This window comes from Emys orbicularis, chromosome 1, assembly GCF_028017835.1.
Source record: "Emys orbicularis isolate rEmyOrb1 chromosome 1, rEmyOrb1.hap1, whole genome shotgun sequence".
Lineage (NCBI taxonomy): Eukaryota > Metazoa > Chordata > Testudines > Emydidae > Emys > Emys orbicularis.
Window position 1 is genome coordinate 329,552,657 of NC_088683.1, and position 15,647 is coordinate 329,568,303.

General features: G+C 40.7%; 1 protein-coding gene across 1 annotated transcript in view; it reads left to right on the forward strand.

Moving 5' to 3' along the window:
* Positions 1-15,647, forward strand: part of CRYL1 (crystallin lambda 1) — a 74,076-nt gene that overhangs the window by 36,748 nt on the left and 21,681 nt on the right. Inside the window, exons 4-5 of the mRNA XM_065421525.1 lie at positions 5,897-6,058; positions 7,673-7,867. Coding sequence (XP_065277597.1) covers positions 5,897-6,058; positions 7,673-7,867 — 357 coding nt within the window. The remainder of the gene's footprint in view (positions 1-5,896; positions 6,059-7,672; positions 7,868-15,647) is intronic.

A 15,647-nucleotide genomic window follows, 5' to 3' on the forward strand; every position in this document is an offset into this window, starting at 1 on the left:
GATCATAGACTACACCTCTTCAGCATTCTGGTGGACTCATGCTGAGCTTAACCTGCGCACTGCTCAGCAGCCGTAGAATTATGGTTTCTGTTTCAGTGAACATCCTGTTTTCTGATTTGCAGCCTAACCACATTTTTGCTTGTTCTCCCCTTTTCTAGTAAGCACATTGACTAATCGGGACTCCATAGCTTGGTTGCATGGATCTTGTTTTCCTCACTGGAATGTATGAAACTGTGTGTGTAAAGAAGGGATTCTACATATGTACTACCATCTCTTTGTTGTACTGTTGAATCCATTTTTGTCAGTACCTTTCTGACCCACTTGATAATGAATGCACGGATTCTGCAGTTTATCTCATCATGTATCTCAGCTCTTACACATGCATCCTTCCTACTGGAGGGGCTAGTCAAAATATGGATGTACTCCTGTACTGCCACTGCCACTTAGAGATATACTTCTCTCCCCCCTCCTCCCCCCCAAAAAAAATCTTAAATGCAAATTTTGGAAGAAAACCATAATTTGCTCATAAGTTATAATGTTCAATTTACATAGAGCTATGCTTGGACTGTTTCTTGGCAGTAACTTTGGAGCGTGCACATTATTTCTTCCCAAGTGGCCGGCTTTCTACAGGAGTCACCTTTCTAGTAAAGATATGCTGCACTTTTACAAAATTATCTTTAACTAACTATGGCCCCCAGCTTTATAGCTAAGTGACACAATGAGAGAATTTCAAGGGATTCTTGACTAAATTTCCAAATATCTTTTCCAAATATTTGGTGGTGCCTATCGATATACTGATAAGCTGCCTCCATATTCTTTATGTAGGCTGAGACTTATCAGGCCTTTTGTTTTTAAATCCAGGTGGCTTTTTTAACTATTTCAGTAGTTGGATGATAAAGCAATAACTATGCTTGAATTCTCTGTTTATCTTTTCACACTTTTTTTGAGTGGATTTTATCTATGCAAGAAGATGAAAGTATTTGGAAAAAGTGATGTCACTTTATTTCCCTGATGGGGTTTATTGAGTCTGTCTCGGAACCATAAGGTTTCTTCTTGTGTTTTAATCCTTCCATTCACTGCTGCATCTCAACAACTGTCCCACTAGCTGAGGGCTAGACTGGACATGGCTCCTATCACAATAGTGCTGCAGTAGACAGAGAGATTAATGATCTGCTGTAAAGTGTATATGTATGAGAAATCATCCTGCCGGGGTCTGTAGTGTAGGCAGGGCCGGCTCCAGGCACCAGTCAACCAAGCACGTGCTTGGGGCGGCACCTGGTAAGGGGCGGCCAATCTTGGGGTGGCGGGGGGCAGCGCGGCTCGGCGGGGGGGAGGTTCTGGCGGCGCAGCGCTTGGCGGAGGGTGTTCGGCGGCGCGGCGCTCTGTGGGGAGGGGCTCGGCGGGGGGTGTTTCGGCAGCGCGGCGCTCCGCGGGGGGTGTTTGGCGGCGCTCCGTGGGGGGGGCTTCAGCGGTGTGGTGCTTCGCCGGGGGGCGGGGGCTGTTCGGCGGCGCGGCACTCGGCGGGGGATGTTCGGCGGCGCTCCGCGCGGGGGGTTCAGCAGCACGGCGGGGGGTGGGGGGTGTTCGGCAGCGGGGCGGGGGGTGGCGGCTGTTTGGCGGCGCGGCGCTCGGCGGGGGGGTTTCGGCGGCGCGGCACTCGGTGGGGGGGTGTTTCGGCAGGGCGGCGCTGGGGGGGGGTGTTACGGCGGGGCGGCGCTTTTTTTTTGCTGCTTGGGGCGGCAGAAAAGTTAGAGCCGGTCCTGAGTGTAGGGAAACCTCGATCTAAGTTCACATAACCAGAGTACACTTTGTAATCATAAGAAAGTGATCAGGATTTCTTTGTCACAGCTTCCTTGGTTCAGCAGTTACTCCCATAGCCACAGGAAAGACATTATGGGCTTGATTTTTAGAAGTGCTGAGCACCCACCACTCCAGTAATAGTCAATGTGAGCATCTCTGAGTGCTCAGCATTTCTTGAAATCAGGCTTTATATGCTGAAAAGCAGAAGAGTGAGGTAGTGGTTAAGGGAAGACCTCAGGTGCCATTATGTCCCTGGCAATGTTGATTTGTGCTTTTCCTTTCAGAGGTCCCCCCCCCCCTTTTTCATTAAGAAAAGACACACCGCTCTTTGAGGCTAGAAGCTGAAACTCTCCATTACATAAGAGTTGCTCAACCCCATCCAAGAGAAAAATAGGGCAGCAATGTGCACTGTGAGATGTGATTTCTAAAGCACACTAATGTATTGCACATTAATTGGTCAGTGTAGACGCAGTGGGTGCACACTGAAGGTTCCCTAACGTGCTTCTGAAAGCAGGTGGGGGAACCTTTAATGCACACTGGCAGAGTCCTCACAGACCAATTAATGTGCAACTCACTAGTCCGCTTTAGAAATCACACCCCCAGAGGGCACATTACCCATCTGTACAGACAAGCCAATAGTGAAAATTGTGTTTAGGATTACTGTAGCCACAATCCTGCAATGCACCACTGCAGGATCAAGGCCAAGATTGCAAGCCCTTTGGGGCAGGGACTTCTTGTTATTATATATGTGTTCAGTGTCTATAAGAACAGAGCCCTGGTCCCTGACTGGGGCCATGAGATGATACTGCAATACAAATACTAAATAATAATTACTTGCATACACATGGTGGAAACAGCAACTTTGGAATAGGCATGCACATTTAAACATGAAAATCTTTAATAAAAGTGGCCCATAAATATTGTAACAGCCATGAAACATTTATTTTAGCAGATGGTCATGTATTACTGTATATTAACGTTAGGACTTAACCACAAAAAAAACCACTGACTGAGTTTTTGAAACAATTATGTTTAGTAGTTTTGAATAAAAATGAGATTCTGGGAGAATGTCCTGATTGCTCTCTTACAAAGAATTGATCTAGTATCAGAAGACCGAATCAATAATAATAATAAACACCTCTAGCTGTTATAGCAGGGGTTCTCAAACTGGGGGTCAGGACCCCTCAGGGGGTCGTGAGGTTATTACATGGGGGGTCGTGAGCTGTCAGCCCCCACCCCAGACCCTGCTTTGCATCCAGTATTTATAATGGTGTTAAATATATTTAAAAGTGTTTTTAATTTATAAGGGGGGGGTCACACTCAGAGGCTTGCTATGTGAAGGGGTCACCAGTACAAAAGTTTGAGAATCACTGTGTTACCAGACATTGACATAGTACCTATGAATTTGCTTTTGGCAGTACAGTATGTTAAGGTTATGAAGGCTGGAGCAGGCTTTTAAAAGGTTCGTTGAATGCACAATATAGCGAAGTTGTGCAAGATAATTCAGACTACATTGAAGTCTTTGGGTTTGTCTGCACTAGACTTTTTGACCTCAAGTTAATTGATTGCCAATTAACTGGAGGTAGCTAAGTTTTTAGAGGCCTTTTGTTCTGGGTTACAAACATTTGTACTTTACCCAAGGCTGAGGCATAGCAATAAATTAACTTGAGGTAAAAAATTCTAGTGTACAGCTACCCTTTTAGAGTTGCCAAATCTCTCAGGATCAGGCTCTTAATTGGCAGGTGGAGTCAATGTTTCCAGCTTGGACGTGTATTTACTCTCAATTGTTTGAATTTATATTTTAGATTCACAGAGAGGTTTTAGATTAACTGGAAAGGTTGCACTGTTTGGAAATTGGTTAAACTCTAAAAGGTATTAAACAAACTTCTGTACAGTGCAGCCTCTCCAGGGCATTGTTGTTGAAAGCCATCAAATTGGCATGTTCTCATCAGGCTGTTACAAAATATGTTTATTGTAAGGTTTAATTAAGTTGAAAGTTGGGTTATAGTAACCTTATTCAGGCATTAGAGACTTGGAATAAGGGTGTACTGTTTGCAGCAAAAGAGAAGTGTGATAGTCTCAAAAAAATGTGTGTGTGGGGGAGGCACAGATATATACAGTGTCACTTAAAATGCATTCAGATGGACTCTAACCTTATTGCACTGACTATTCCAGAGAGCAAATGAGAGGCTTAGTACTGTATTTTAACTACCTATAATTTGATCTCCTTTTTCTCAGGGTAAACAGAATAGCTACAGACTTCTCCAAGTTTTCTAATTGACAGCAAGTGAAGTTCCAGATTAATAGGTTTTTTAGGGCTTAATTTTCTCTCTGTTCTTCAGGGAGTCAGTATCCCTGATTGAGAAAATAATTCCAAGCTTCACAAGGACAGAAACTTTATTCCACTGGTCCAACAAATTGAATACAATTGTGTCACTATACAAGAAACTTCAAGCAAATGTTCCATTCAGAAACCTTACATAACCATAGCTGGTTTGGGTTTCCTACAGTTCTGAGCTTTCCCTTTTTGATTATCATATGATCTGAAAGAAGGCATAGTATTTCAGGTAGAGAGTCGCACTGAATTGCTTTATTGTGAGAACTTATTGTGAAACTCTTTTATTAGTTTGAACAGTATCTGCAGAGTTCTCTTCATCTGTGGCTTTGATAAAAGAAACTATTTAAATTTAACCAACTTGCTAGCTTAACTGATCCAGGAATTACAAGCAGAGTATCATTTTGTTTTGATAATGGCATTTATTACAATGGACTCTATCTACTGTTCTTAAATGATCTCACTTATCCTTTCTGAGTCATGGACATTTTATGACTTAAAGCTTAGTAAAATCCCACACAAACTGATATTTTTTAAAAAGATTTTTTACCTATTTGTATTCAGTCTGATGGAATTCCTTACCCCAAAACATCCACAGAGAGTCCATCTGAAGTTATATAAACCAAATGTAAGCCTCCTCCCCCATCTCTTCCCATAATGTAACACAGGGGAGTAATGCTGATGGATGGGTTGGGGCTCTAACCCCAGGAGAGGATGGAAATGTTATCTGCCCTTTTATTGAGGGGCTAGACCTGCCTTTTCTTACAGAAATTCACATATGAATTTGGATCCTAGTTGAACCTTGTCTACTGTTGGGTGTCCAGAGAGCAACCATAGCCTGTAGAAAAGAGTTGTGTGTGGTTTTTGTTTTGTTTTGTTTTTCATTTTTGCCATCTTCACTTGACAAAGAGGTTTCAACTTTTGCTCTTGGATATGGACTCCACTGTAGTCATCCTCTGTGCCTTTGTTACTTCGACTGCCTTACTGCAGCATGCTCTGCATGGGGTTGCACTGGGAGACCATTTAAAAACTTCAGGCAGTGAAGAACATGGCTGTCCACCCACATAGTAAAATTTCGTACATGTGCTCCACAGACTGCATTGACTTCCAGCTGGTTATTTTGAATATTTTGACCTACAGTGCCCATTAAGGTTTGGAGACCTCTTCTCTCCTTCACAGATGAAGTCATCTGGGGCACTTCAGATGTCAATCCCTAGCTTTGCATGTCTCAGGGCCACTGGCAGACATTTCCAGTGCAGGGTCCTGATCTCTGAAACTTGCTTCGTCCCTCTTGGTCCTACAGATCCTGAGTTTGTCTACCTTTTAAGGCACACTGCAATGCGTATCTGTTCACTTACGGCTTGCCTACATAGGGAGATTGACCGGCATTGCTATAGCAGAATTATGCTGAAGAATATAGTAATTGTTCTGAAATAAAGTCCCTTTTATTCCAGAATAGCGCATCGACATGGGGAAGTTATATTGGCCTATCCATAGCAAAGGAATTATTTCATTATAGCTATGCTTGTCAATTTCCTCATGTAGACCTGTCCTAAGTGGATGAGTTGATCTGAGAAGAGTATTATGGCTGGCAGGTACATCTAAATCTGTTTGCATACGTATTTTAGATTGTTTGTTTGCCTGGGTGCCCAGATCTCTTTGGAAGCTTCAGTATATGTGTTGGAAAAATAAATAAATGTATTGATAACTAGTATTAACTGGAGGATTTCTAATGCTATTTATTACTACATTTTATTCCAGGAATGCACGCCAGAGAAACTAGAATTAAAAAAGAAGATTTTTGGTCAGTTAGATCTTATTGTCAGTAATGATGTTATCCTAAGCAGCTCAACTTCCACGCTTTTGCCTACTAAGTTGTTCACTGGCCTTAAACATGTGAAGCAGTGTATTGTGGCACATCCTGTAAGTACTCCAACAAACTCTGTTAATTGCTTTATGTTTAATCCTACATGTTTAATCTGAGTTTTAATACCAGGGTGGTATCCTGCAGGCTGCTGAGTGCTCCTGAAAGAAGCCTAGAGTGCCCAAGGGCTAATGCCGAGCGCTCAGAATCTGACTTTCAGAAGTGTAGAGGGTTCACAGCTCCAGCTGAAGTCAGCAGGAGATTCAGGTACCTGAAAATAAAGCCCCCTGTTAGCTCAGGATCTGTGTAGAAAGACTTCTGCATAACAAGGATGGTCCAGTGGTCTGAGCACTAGTCTAGAATATGAGAGACCTGAGTTCAAGTACATGCTTGGTCACAATCTTTCTGTGTGATCTTGGGCAAATCACTTAGTCTCTCTGTGCCTCAGTTTCCCCCTTTGTAAAATAACTGTATTTTCCTAATGTTGGACTGTGAGGTGCTCAGGTGCTGTGGTAATGAGGGCTTTAGAAGTACCATAGATGGATAATTTGGCGAAACGTGCACATTGCTCACCAAAGTCTGCACTTAGATGAGCACAGTTGAGGAAAAGTGAATGGGATTACAATTGCAGTAGGGGTTGGGGGCAGCATTGATGCTTTGTTACAATCCAGTGTATGCAAATACTATGTATAGTGGCCATTTATAGCATTTTGGGTGCTCTTGCCGGACAATACTATTGTTCATGAGAGCTGCCCGTATAAGAACTTGAGAGCAGGGCATGAGGACCAGCCACTGACAGAAATGTGTCCATGCCCATGCAGTCCTTGAACTGTCTGCTGAAACTCACATGGGTGCCAGTTGTCCTGTGGCTCCATGGAGTGCTGGAAAGGAATGTGGGTACAATTTCCAGCTGTTTATAGGACTTTCTTTCAGAATTCCAGAACTTTAATGAACTGTTTAATTATTCCTTAATGTTTACATAATAAAGTTCTTGATTGTGGTGAGAAATGCTGCTTGGGATTGGGATATGGCTGGGAGAGGTTTCTCTTTTGTTAAATGAATGGGTGTAGTTTTTGGAGGCGCTCTGTCTTGTAGCTTTCTTGGAATAGTGTTTTATGTGACATTCACTAATGCACCAGAGTATGTTAGAGGGGCAGGTCAATATAAATTAGTAAGTAAAATAAATGAATCTTGAAAGAAGTTGTGTAGACTGCTTGGAAGTGTAGTTCACTTATGACAACAGCAAAATTATTGCAGAAAATCTTTCCTTTGAGATGCTCTCTTGAAAAGAGGTATGTTATTTATAATCAGCATCTGAATAACAAACAGTTTTGAAAATTAGAAATGAATGAATTGAATTGAATTGGCATAAAGTATACTGATAATATTGGAGTGAACTCATGCTTGGTGTAACTCCATTGACTTCTGTGGAGCTAAAGCCGTGGTGGATTTGGCCCCCTTGGCCTGATTTTCTGATATGTTGAGTGCATGCCATTCTTGTTGTGAACTGGCTTTGTGACTGCCCTGTACTTCTGAAAATCAGGCCCATCCTGTTTATTGGAAAAGGCCCATTCTGTTATAAAATTGTACGAGCAGAAATAGGCTTTAAATTTAATTGGTTCAATGTAACAATGTTAATTAATACAAATTTTTTTTTGTTGGTCCTTGTCAAGGTAAATCCGCCCTATTACGTGCCACTGGTTGAACTGGTTCCCCATCCAGAAACAGAGCCTTCTACAGTGGATAAAACCCATGCTCTGATGAAGAAGATTGGACAGTCACCCGTCAAATTAACCAAAGAGATAGATGGGTTTGTTCTGAACCGTCTCCAGTATGCAGTTATTAGTGAGGCATGGAGGCTCGTGGGTGTACGTGTAACTTCGTTTTCTTTACATGCGCCTCTAGTTTTATAGGCACAACAAACAAAGAATATTGTAGTATTTAAATTTCCTTTAGCTTTCTGTCTTCATCATTATTAAACATTCAGCCCCTTAGATTACATGAAAATAAAGACAGGTATGTACATTTTACAAAAATTAGACGTTTTGATGCTATTAAATACTGAGGACGGAGGAAGAAAAGCTAAATGGTAGCAAAACGAGAAACACTAGAACTGTTCAAAAATATGGTCATTTTCAGCGTAGCCAGAAGAGCAAGGTTAAAGGGTCAGAAACCACAATACTGATTTTCAGGTTGTCTCTTTTCATTTCCTGCTGCTTTCAGAATGTTGTTGGCATACTTTTTGCGCTCAGTGAAAGGGTAATGAAAATAATATTTTAAATAGAAACCCATTTACCTTTCAGGAATTCCTCTCTCGGGTAGCTATTTGATACTGGTATTTAAAGACAGATTTCTCCACCTCCTTCCCATTCAGACTTTTAGCTCATAATCATCTGTTTGTGACACTGCAACTTTTCCCACAGCTACATGTTCTGTGCCACAAAGTACAACCTTTCAGCAGGAGGAGATGAGTAGTGCACCCACTATTACTGTGGGAGATTAAATTGTGTTTTGAACAGGGGCAGTTTTTTTTCTTGAAGAACGTTCTGATTTCTCAAGCTGTTTAAAAATAAAAAAGCACAGGAATCTCAAGTTTGTATGTAATCAGAATTAGAGTAATAATAAGTAGATGTTTATCTACCACACATCCTGAAGGATCCCGAAGCACTTTACAAATTTTATATTTATATTTCAGTTCACCCATGACTGATGCACAGCCTCTGTTCATAGTCCCACAGGAACACTATCTAACAGTTTAGATCAGGAAGTGAATAAGAAGGCTGCGTCCAGTTTATACTGTACTATGTTGTGGGGTATTGACTGACCTTGAATGTATAATGGGAATTGCTTTTTTATAAACAAATAATTCTGACAAATAAGTTCAAATAGTGAACAAAATGGTGCTTGAAGTTCTGAAGTATAGGATATTTCAATGTTTTAGTTGAAGAAAGTGTAACAATGCTGTGATTCTAATTGCCATGTATTATGATATAGGTTCCCCTCAGATATGTTAGTTTTAAGTTGGCCTCCATTTGTGTTAAGTGGGATAATAAGACAATTACTCTGTCTCAAATCAAAAGAGAGTGAAATGTAGTGAAGTGTTTAAATCGTTGATAGTTTAACCTCCAGGAACAGAACACTCATCCACAAATGTCAGGCTGCCCTCAAGTTTCTAAGGACAAACGTTCATGGGGCCATTTTTAGAGTCTTTGGTTCATGTGTTCCCTATGTGCTGGAAGAGTTTGGAGTATATTTTTGGTTATTTTTCCTGAATTTCATTATCAAAGCCCTCAGGGAGACTATCAGCCTTCACTTTTTCCAGCAGCCTCATAAGTGAGTGTATAATGCCTGCAGCTTTGCAGTCTCCCCAATGGATAATTGTCTCAAGTGAGGCTGAGGTTTGGAAAGTTAAGGACCTTACTATGGCAAATGTTAATCATGCTTGTCTTCTTCTACTCTCAGCACCTAGTCTCACTTTTGTCTGCCATTATACTTGTCATAATTTCTGCACTTGGATCAGACCCCACTGACTTTGTTGTATAATTGTATAGTTCTTCTCTATATAGAGATGCTTGTATTACTGGTGTCCACACAATTAATGAACAATGTAGATTAATAAGTGCTTGGGTACCTTGGTGATATGTACCTTTCCTTTACATACCTAAGACACAGACAAATCCCCTCCCACCAAAAACCTATATACCTGCAAATGCCTTGCCCTGGCCTGATTCTCCAGCATTTTTACGTGGAGGGCAGGTGCACTGTGGACCTTTAAATAGATATTGACGAGTCTTTAGTCTGTCATCTCGTCCTCTGTGGTTAGTGGATGGATCTGTTTTATTTATGCTTTGTCAGTTCCCATCCATCAGTCCATTAAGAGGTGAGCTTTGAGGAGGAATTTGGAGGAAGGAGATGGAGGCTGCATGGAAAATGAGATTGAGGATGTTATTGCAAGGGGAGAGGAGAAGTTAGGGAAATCACAGAGGTGCTAGAGGATGCAAAGTGGACATGAAGGGTAGCAGAATTAGCACAACATAAATCCTGAGTGGCAGAGTGGTGCAAAAGGAAAATGTAGGAAAAGCGGTGGTATGTAGAGCCTTGAAGGTGAGCGACTGGAATTTGCGAAATTAATGTGGAAGGAGATGTAGAGCCTTTGAAGAGACTCAGGAGGAAGAGGATGTGCTCAGAGGGGCAGGAGAGCATCTGGCTCCCTGAGGGACTACGCTTTGATGGACTTTCCTCCGTATTTTGAACTTTTGATCAAAAATATAGAGTCCACAGTTCTGAGCTATTTTTATTCCAGATGCTTCCAACAGCTCTTGGAAAGCTAATGAATTCCTCTCTCCCCCCCCCCCCAGCGTCTCCAGTAACATAAGCATCACATCAAAACCATGGAGTTGGGTAGTACTGAATGCTCCCTATTTAAAATTACCTTTAATGATGCACAATTTTAAAGTATTTTGAAAGATCATTTTTTAAGAACTGCATCCCCCTCCCAGAGCTTGATTACTTTATGCTGGAAGTTCTTTGCAGCAGTCAGGACAAAACCGAACTGAGTTGGGGTATGTTAAATGAGCTTTTCCTTAAGCATGTGTGAACCTTTTTTGAAGGATTCCTTTAGGATGGCCAGTTTTTTAGTTGTTGGTGCACCCAGAAAAGTACACATTACCTATTTCTCCCACAAAATCTGTAATTGTGAGTGCAAATACTCTTTTGTGGTTCCAAAGTGAATTACTGCACATGCAAATCAGTAGTAAAGCACATTGGGCTGTGCATGCAAATATAGGGTATTGTAGGCATGTGTGCACTTTTTATGCGCATGTTGCTCCCACAGCTGCAAACTTTTGCTCGCTACACTCAATATCCAAAATTCTGGTTTCTGTGAAATAATGATACTAGGACTTTAATTGTTCGTGGCATTGTGTATATATGGCCAAAATTTTCAGATTTAGGTGTGTAAAGTTGGGCATCTACAATAAGTATATTTAACCACCAAAATAAGTGGCCTGATTACCAAAGATGGTAAGAACGCCAATCCCCTTTGAATTCACTGTAAATTATGGTTGTCCAGAATTTCGGAAAACCAGGCCTCCAGCTTTGTGCCTAAAGATGGATTTAGGTGCCTAACTCTGAAAGTTTTGGCCGTATTTGACAAAATACTGACCGTAAAGTGTTAAGAACTTGAAAGATCCTAGTTAATTGTTAAAATGTTAACTTACAGTTTTGCATTCTCTAGGTTGCTTTTAATTAGAGTTGAACTTTGACCTCTGAGGAGATAGTGCTGACAAAGAGGCATGCAACTTGCTTGCTTAGGTTTTACCCAAACCTCCAAGTTTCACATCCCTGCCACCTGCCATTCTGTTCTCTTATAACATAACTATATTTCAGATAATTATGGTTGTAATCTTTAACCACTTGATGACTAAATTTACGTTCTGTGAGATTATACAAATAGAATAACTCAAGTATTATTGGGACATGGTGATTCCTAACTTTGCCCACTACTTTCTTGCCAACTTTTGCAATTTTATTGCAAGTTCTGCAGTTCTTGGTGTTTTTCTAAACGCCCCAGCTCTTGGAGTCATGTTGCTATGTGAGAATCTCAGCTTTCATTTAAAAAAAAAGTCACTTTCTAGCCCTCAAGGATGAGGAGAAAATCTTGAAAATGTGAACTCTAAAGGTTCAAAAACAAGTTAAAAGAACCCCCAAATATATATACATATATTGTGCCAATGGCTTGATTTTGGGAGAGGGGAGTCTTGACTCCCGCAGGTGTGCGAGCAAGGTAAGGCAGTGGTCACGCCTGCTTGGGGGCAAAGGGCATCACTGGGCATGCTGGCTGGTCAAACAGGCTAGTGCTTAAGGGCATGTTGTGTTTAGAATATGGTTGCCTCCTGTGATCTCTCCTCATCCACTACACCCTGGCAGGGGGATCCATAATTTAGCCCATAAAGTATTGTTGATGGAAATGGGCTAGTAGAGATACAACGCATCCTTGAAAGTGAAATCTGATTTAAGAGCTATCATTAAAAACTATACGGTTATTTAACTTGTTTAAATTTGGTGCAGTTTCTCTCACTTTATGCTATTTTTCAGTGGTGATCATTACTTAGCATGAACTCATTCATGGCACTTTTATGTTACACAGCCAAATTCTGTTCAGTTATATAGGAGCAATCCCACTTTTGTCAGTGAAAGGACTCCAGTGTAACCTTGGTTCTGTTCCTGCAAACTCTTACACAGCTGCAGAAAATACACGGTCACAGGCATAAGTCTTTCCAGGACCGAGGTGTATGTGCAGAATTCAGCTCAGAAGTATCAGAAAATTTTAGAGGAGAAATGAACATACAGTAGAACCTCAGAGTTACGAACGCCAAAGTTACGAACTGTCTGGTTAACCACACACCTCATTTGGAACTGGAAGCATGCAATCAGGCAGCAGGAGAGACAAAAAAGCTCCAAACTAAATACAGTACAGTACTGTGTTAAACATAAACTACTACAAAATAAAGAGAGAGATTTTTAAAAAAAGATTTGACAAGGTAAGGAAACTGTTTCTGTGCTTGCTGCTTTTCACCATCTTAATTTAAATGAAACATTTTTCTTTTGAAAGAACAACCATAATGTTTTGTTCAGAATTACAAACATTTCAGAGATACGAACAACCTCCATTCCTGAGGTGTTCGGAACACTGAGGTTCTACTGTATATATCAGATCCATCAAATATGTTAAGCTTAACGCCCTGTTCTGATCTTCAGCACTTGGCTTTCATTTGGTGATGTATCTTGCATGTGATTTGAAGGATGTAATTCCCACTATTTTGCTCTCTACAGAATTGCAAAATGGCAAGTAGGAGAAGATTTAGTTCAGGGCACATTTTATTGTTCATTTTATATTGTGCTATGGTTAAAGCAAACTTAAGGAAACAATGCAAATACATCTGCATAATTAAACAAGTAATCGTATTCCTCTGTAAATATGCACTGCATGCAAGGGGGAAACAGGAATTTTTTAATCATACTGTCCTAAAAAGAATTCCTATGGAGCTGAGGATGTTGTCAGTGGTCCATCCCCTGTGCCTTCCAGAGCCTGGTTCATCCCCACAATAGATCATGCTCTAGGAGATGTTACACTAAAGCAAATGGTATCTCTTATCAAGTGCTACAATGTACAATCAATGTCAGGGGTTAAAGAGAAATTTAGAATATTTAAAAGTAAGTAAAAGAGGTGAGTTTTAATGCAAAAAAAATCATTTTGTCCAATGATTCCAAGGTTACGATTAAGAGAAGATGATGGTATGAATAAATTACTGACAACACAGTTTATTAAACCTGTTAGCATTTTCTTTGTTTCTTTGCTTTAAAGGGATGAGAAGCTAAGGAAAACTGCTTACTTTGTGCATTTCCTAATACCTTTTAAAGGTGAACTGCAAAGCAAAAGTAGAGTTCATGTAGAGTTTTCTCCCCTCATTTATGATGTAGAAGATAGCCTTTAAAAATATCCTGCTTGTTTTTCCACATTAGGAATATCAAGCCTCTTCTCTTCTGGAATCCTTAATTAGGGCTAGGTTGAGATAGAGCTCGGGTTTCATCCTCTTATGATATCACCATGCAGGCCTTTGAATGATCTTGCTGAGGTCTCCAACAAAGAGAGGGAAGTCTAAACATGATGGGGCAGATCCTTAGTTGAATCCAATAGAGCTATATCAGAGTTTAGATCAGCTGAGAATCTGCCATGGTATTTCTAGAATAAACAAGCACGTGATTTTTGTGGGCAAAACTCTGAAGACTTTATATATTTCAATTAGTTGAGTTATGAATTCTTAAACCTCTCAAAATTCTAGATACCCTGTTAAAATTGAATATTTTAAACACATGCATATTACACAGAAAAGAGGTGATACCTTCATTGCTTTTGAGCAGGTGCATTGTTGATCCAATTTTAATGCTAGCCTTCCATCACTTTAACCTCTCAGTAATATGTATGAGTTTTGTGTACACACAAATAAGACAAAATTCTCTTCTCCAAACCTAAGATGTTTCAATTCACATTTGATTTTTCTTATACCCATTGTCTGGGTCAATATTTACATATTTCTGTTGCCTCAGAACATTACAGTGTGGCATCCACCATGAACTTAGAAAACATAGAAAGTAGAAAGTTCTACAGCTTCAGCACTTGTAGTTGCACATAGTGGTTATGACTATAAAATGTTAGGTGGGTGTCTTATAGTTAATAGAGAACTTGCTTGGAGAATTCAGAAATAAATATAAAAAGATGCATGTTTTTAACATAGAACATTGTTTAAGATGATCATCACCCCAGAAATAGTGGGCTATGCCCTTATTCCAGAAGAGATCAGTTCTATTTGATTTAGCTTCTTATTCCCTGATGATCAAAAAAGTACCTTGAATACTTAGTTAACAGGTTCCTAACCTCATGGTGGTAAGAGTCCCATGTGTTTTCTCCTTTCTTGGCATGGCAAATAGGCTATTCCTTTCTCTTCTCAGTAAACTCAGAAGAACAGTATGGATTAGATTTCCACAGGCATGGCACCTGAAGGTAGGGAGGGTGTGTTTGTACACATACTTGTGCACAAATCAGGGTTTGCCTATATACATCAGAGTTTATATCAAATCAGGTACAAGCACTTCTGAAAATCTGACTTTCTCTAAATTTTCCCTCTGTAGCAGGGAAAAATAAAGACGTGGGTTCCTTTCTCAGCAGGATCAGATAAACAGTGTGGGCCAAACCCACAGATGGTGTAAATCAGCAGAGCTCTATTAACATCAATGCAACTATGCTGATTTACATTAGTTGAGCATCTGACCCTGTGGGTATGTCTTCACTGCACAATTAATCTGGCTTCTTACCTGGGTTTTAGCCCACCCCCTCCACCATACGCACAGAGAAATTTCTGACCTGAGTTTGGTGGTGCTTTAAGCCTGGACTTGCTTACCCAGTTTGGGCAGTGGGTTAGAGCCAGAGCTTCACTTTAACTTGGGCTACAACACTTCCCCCCCCCCCCCACACACACACACTTTAGAGTGAACACACAGGCAAAAATCACTCAAGTACTGATAGTACTCCAGTGCCCTTCCCACAGTTCCCCCTGAAGGACAAACAGGTTCTCCTGCAATTGACTGGGAAAGAATCCTGGAGTATCTCAGCAAAAATTCCTGGGATGTGCCCCCAGACACACATGTGAGAGTGCAGAAACAGGGAGGACACAGTTGTGCCGATAGAGCTTTGTGGTGGGAATGCTCATACTTGGGCCAGGTTAACTCAGGTGCTGAGACCCAGATGCCAATCACACAGACTAACTGTACAGTGAAGACATAGCCTGTAAGTCTTCCTTTTGCACCCAGAAAAGTAGCCACCCAGCTACTTGCTTTTTTTTTTTTTTTTTTTTTTTTAGAACATTCCATCGTAGGCCTTCTACTTAATGTGAGAGACAGTTCAGATCTTTGCTGCCAAAAACACTCTCCTCCTCCCTGCACCTGCTTTATGGTTGTCTCTTAATGAGCCACACCTGAAGGTTCATTAAGAGATCTAGCTCCTTTCCTGTTCATATGGTTCTGAAGTATATACACTCCATCACAATATTCCATTAAAAAATCCAGACAATTTGAAACTGTTTGACTTAA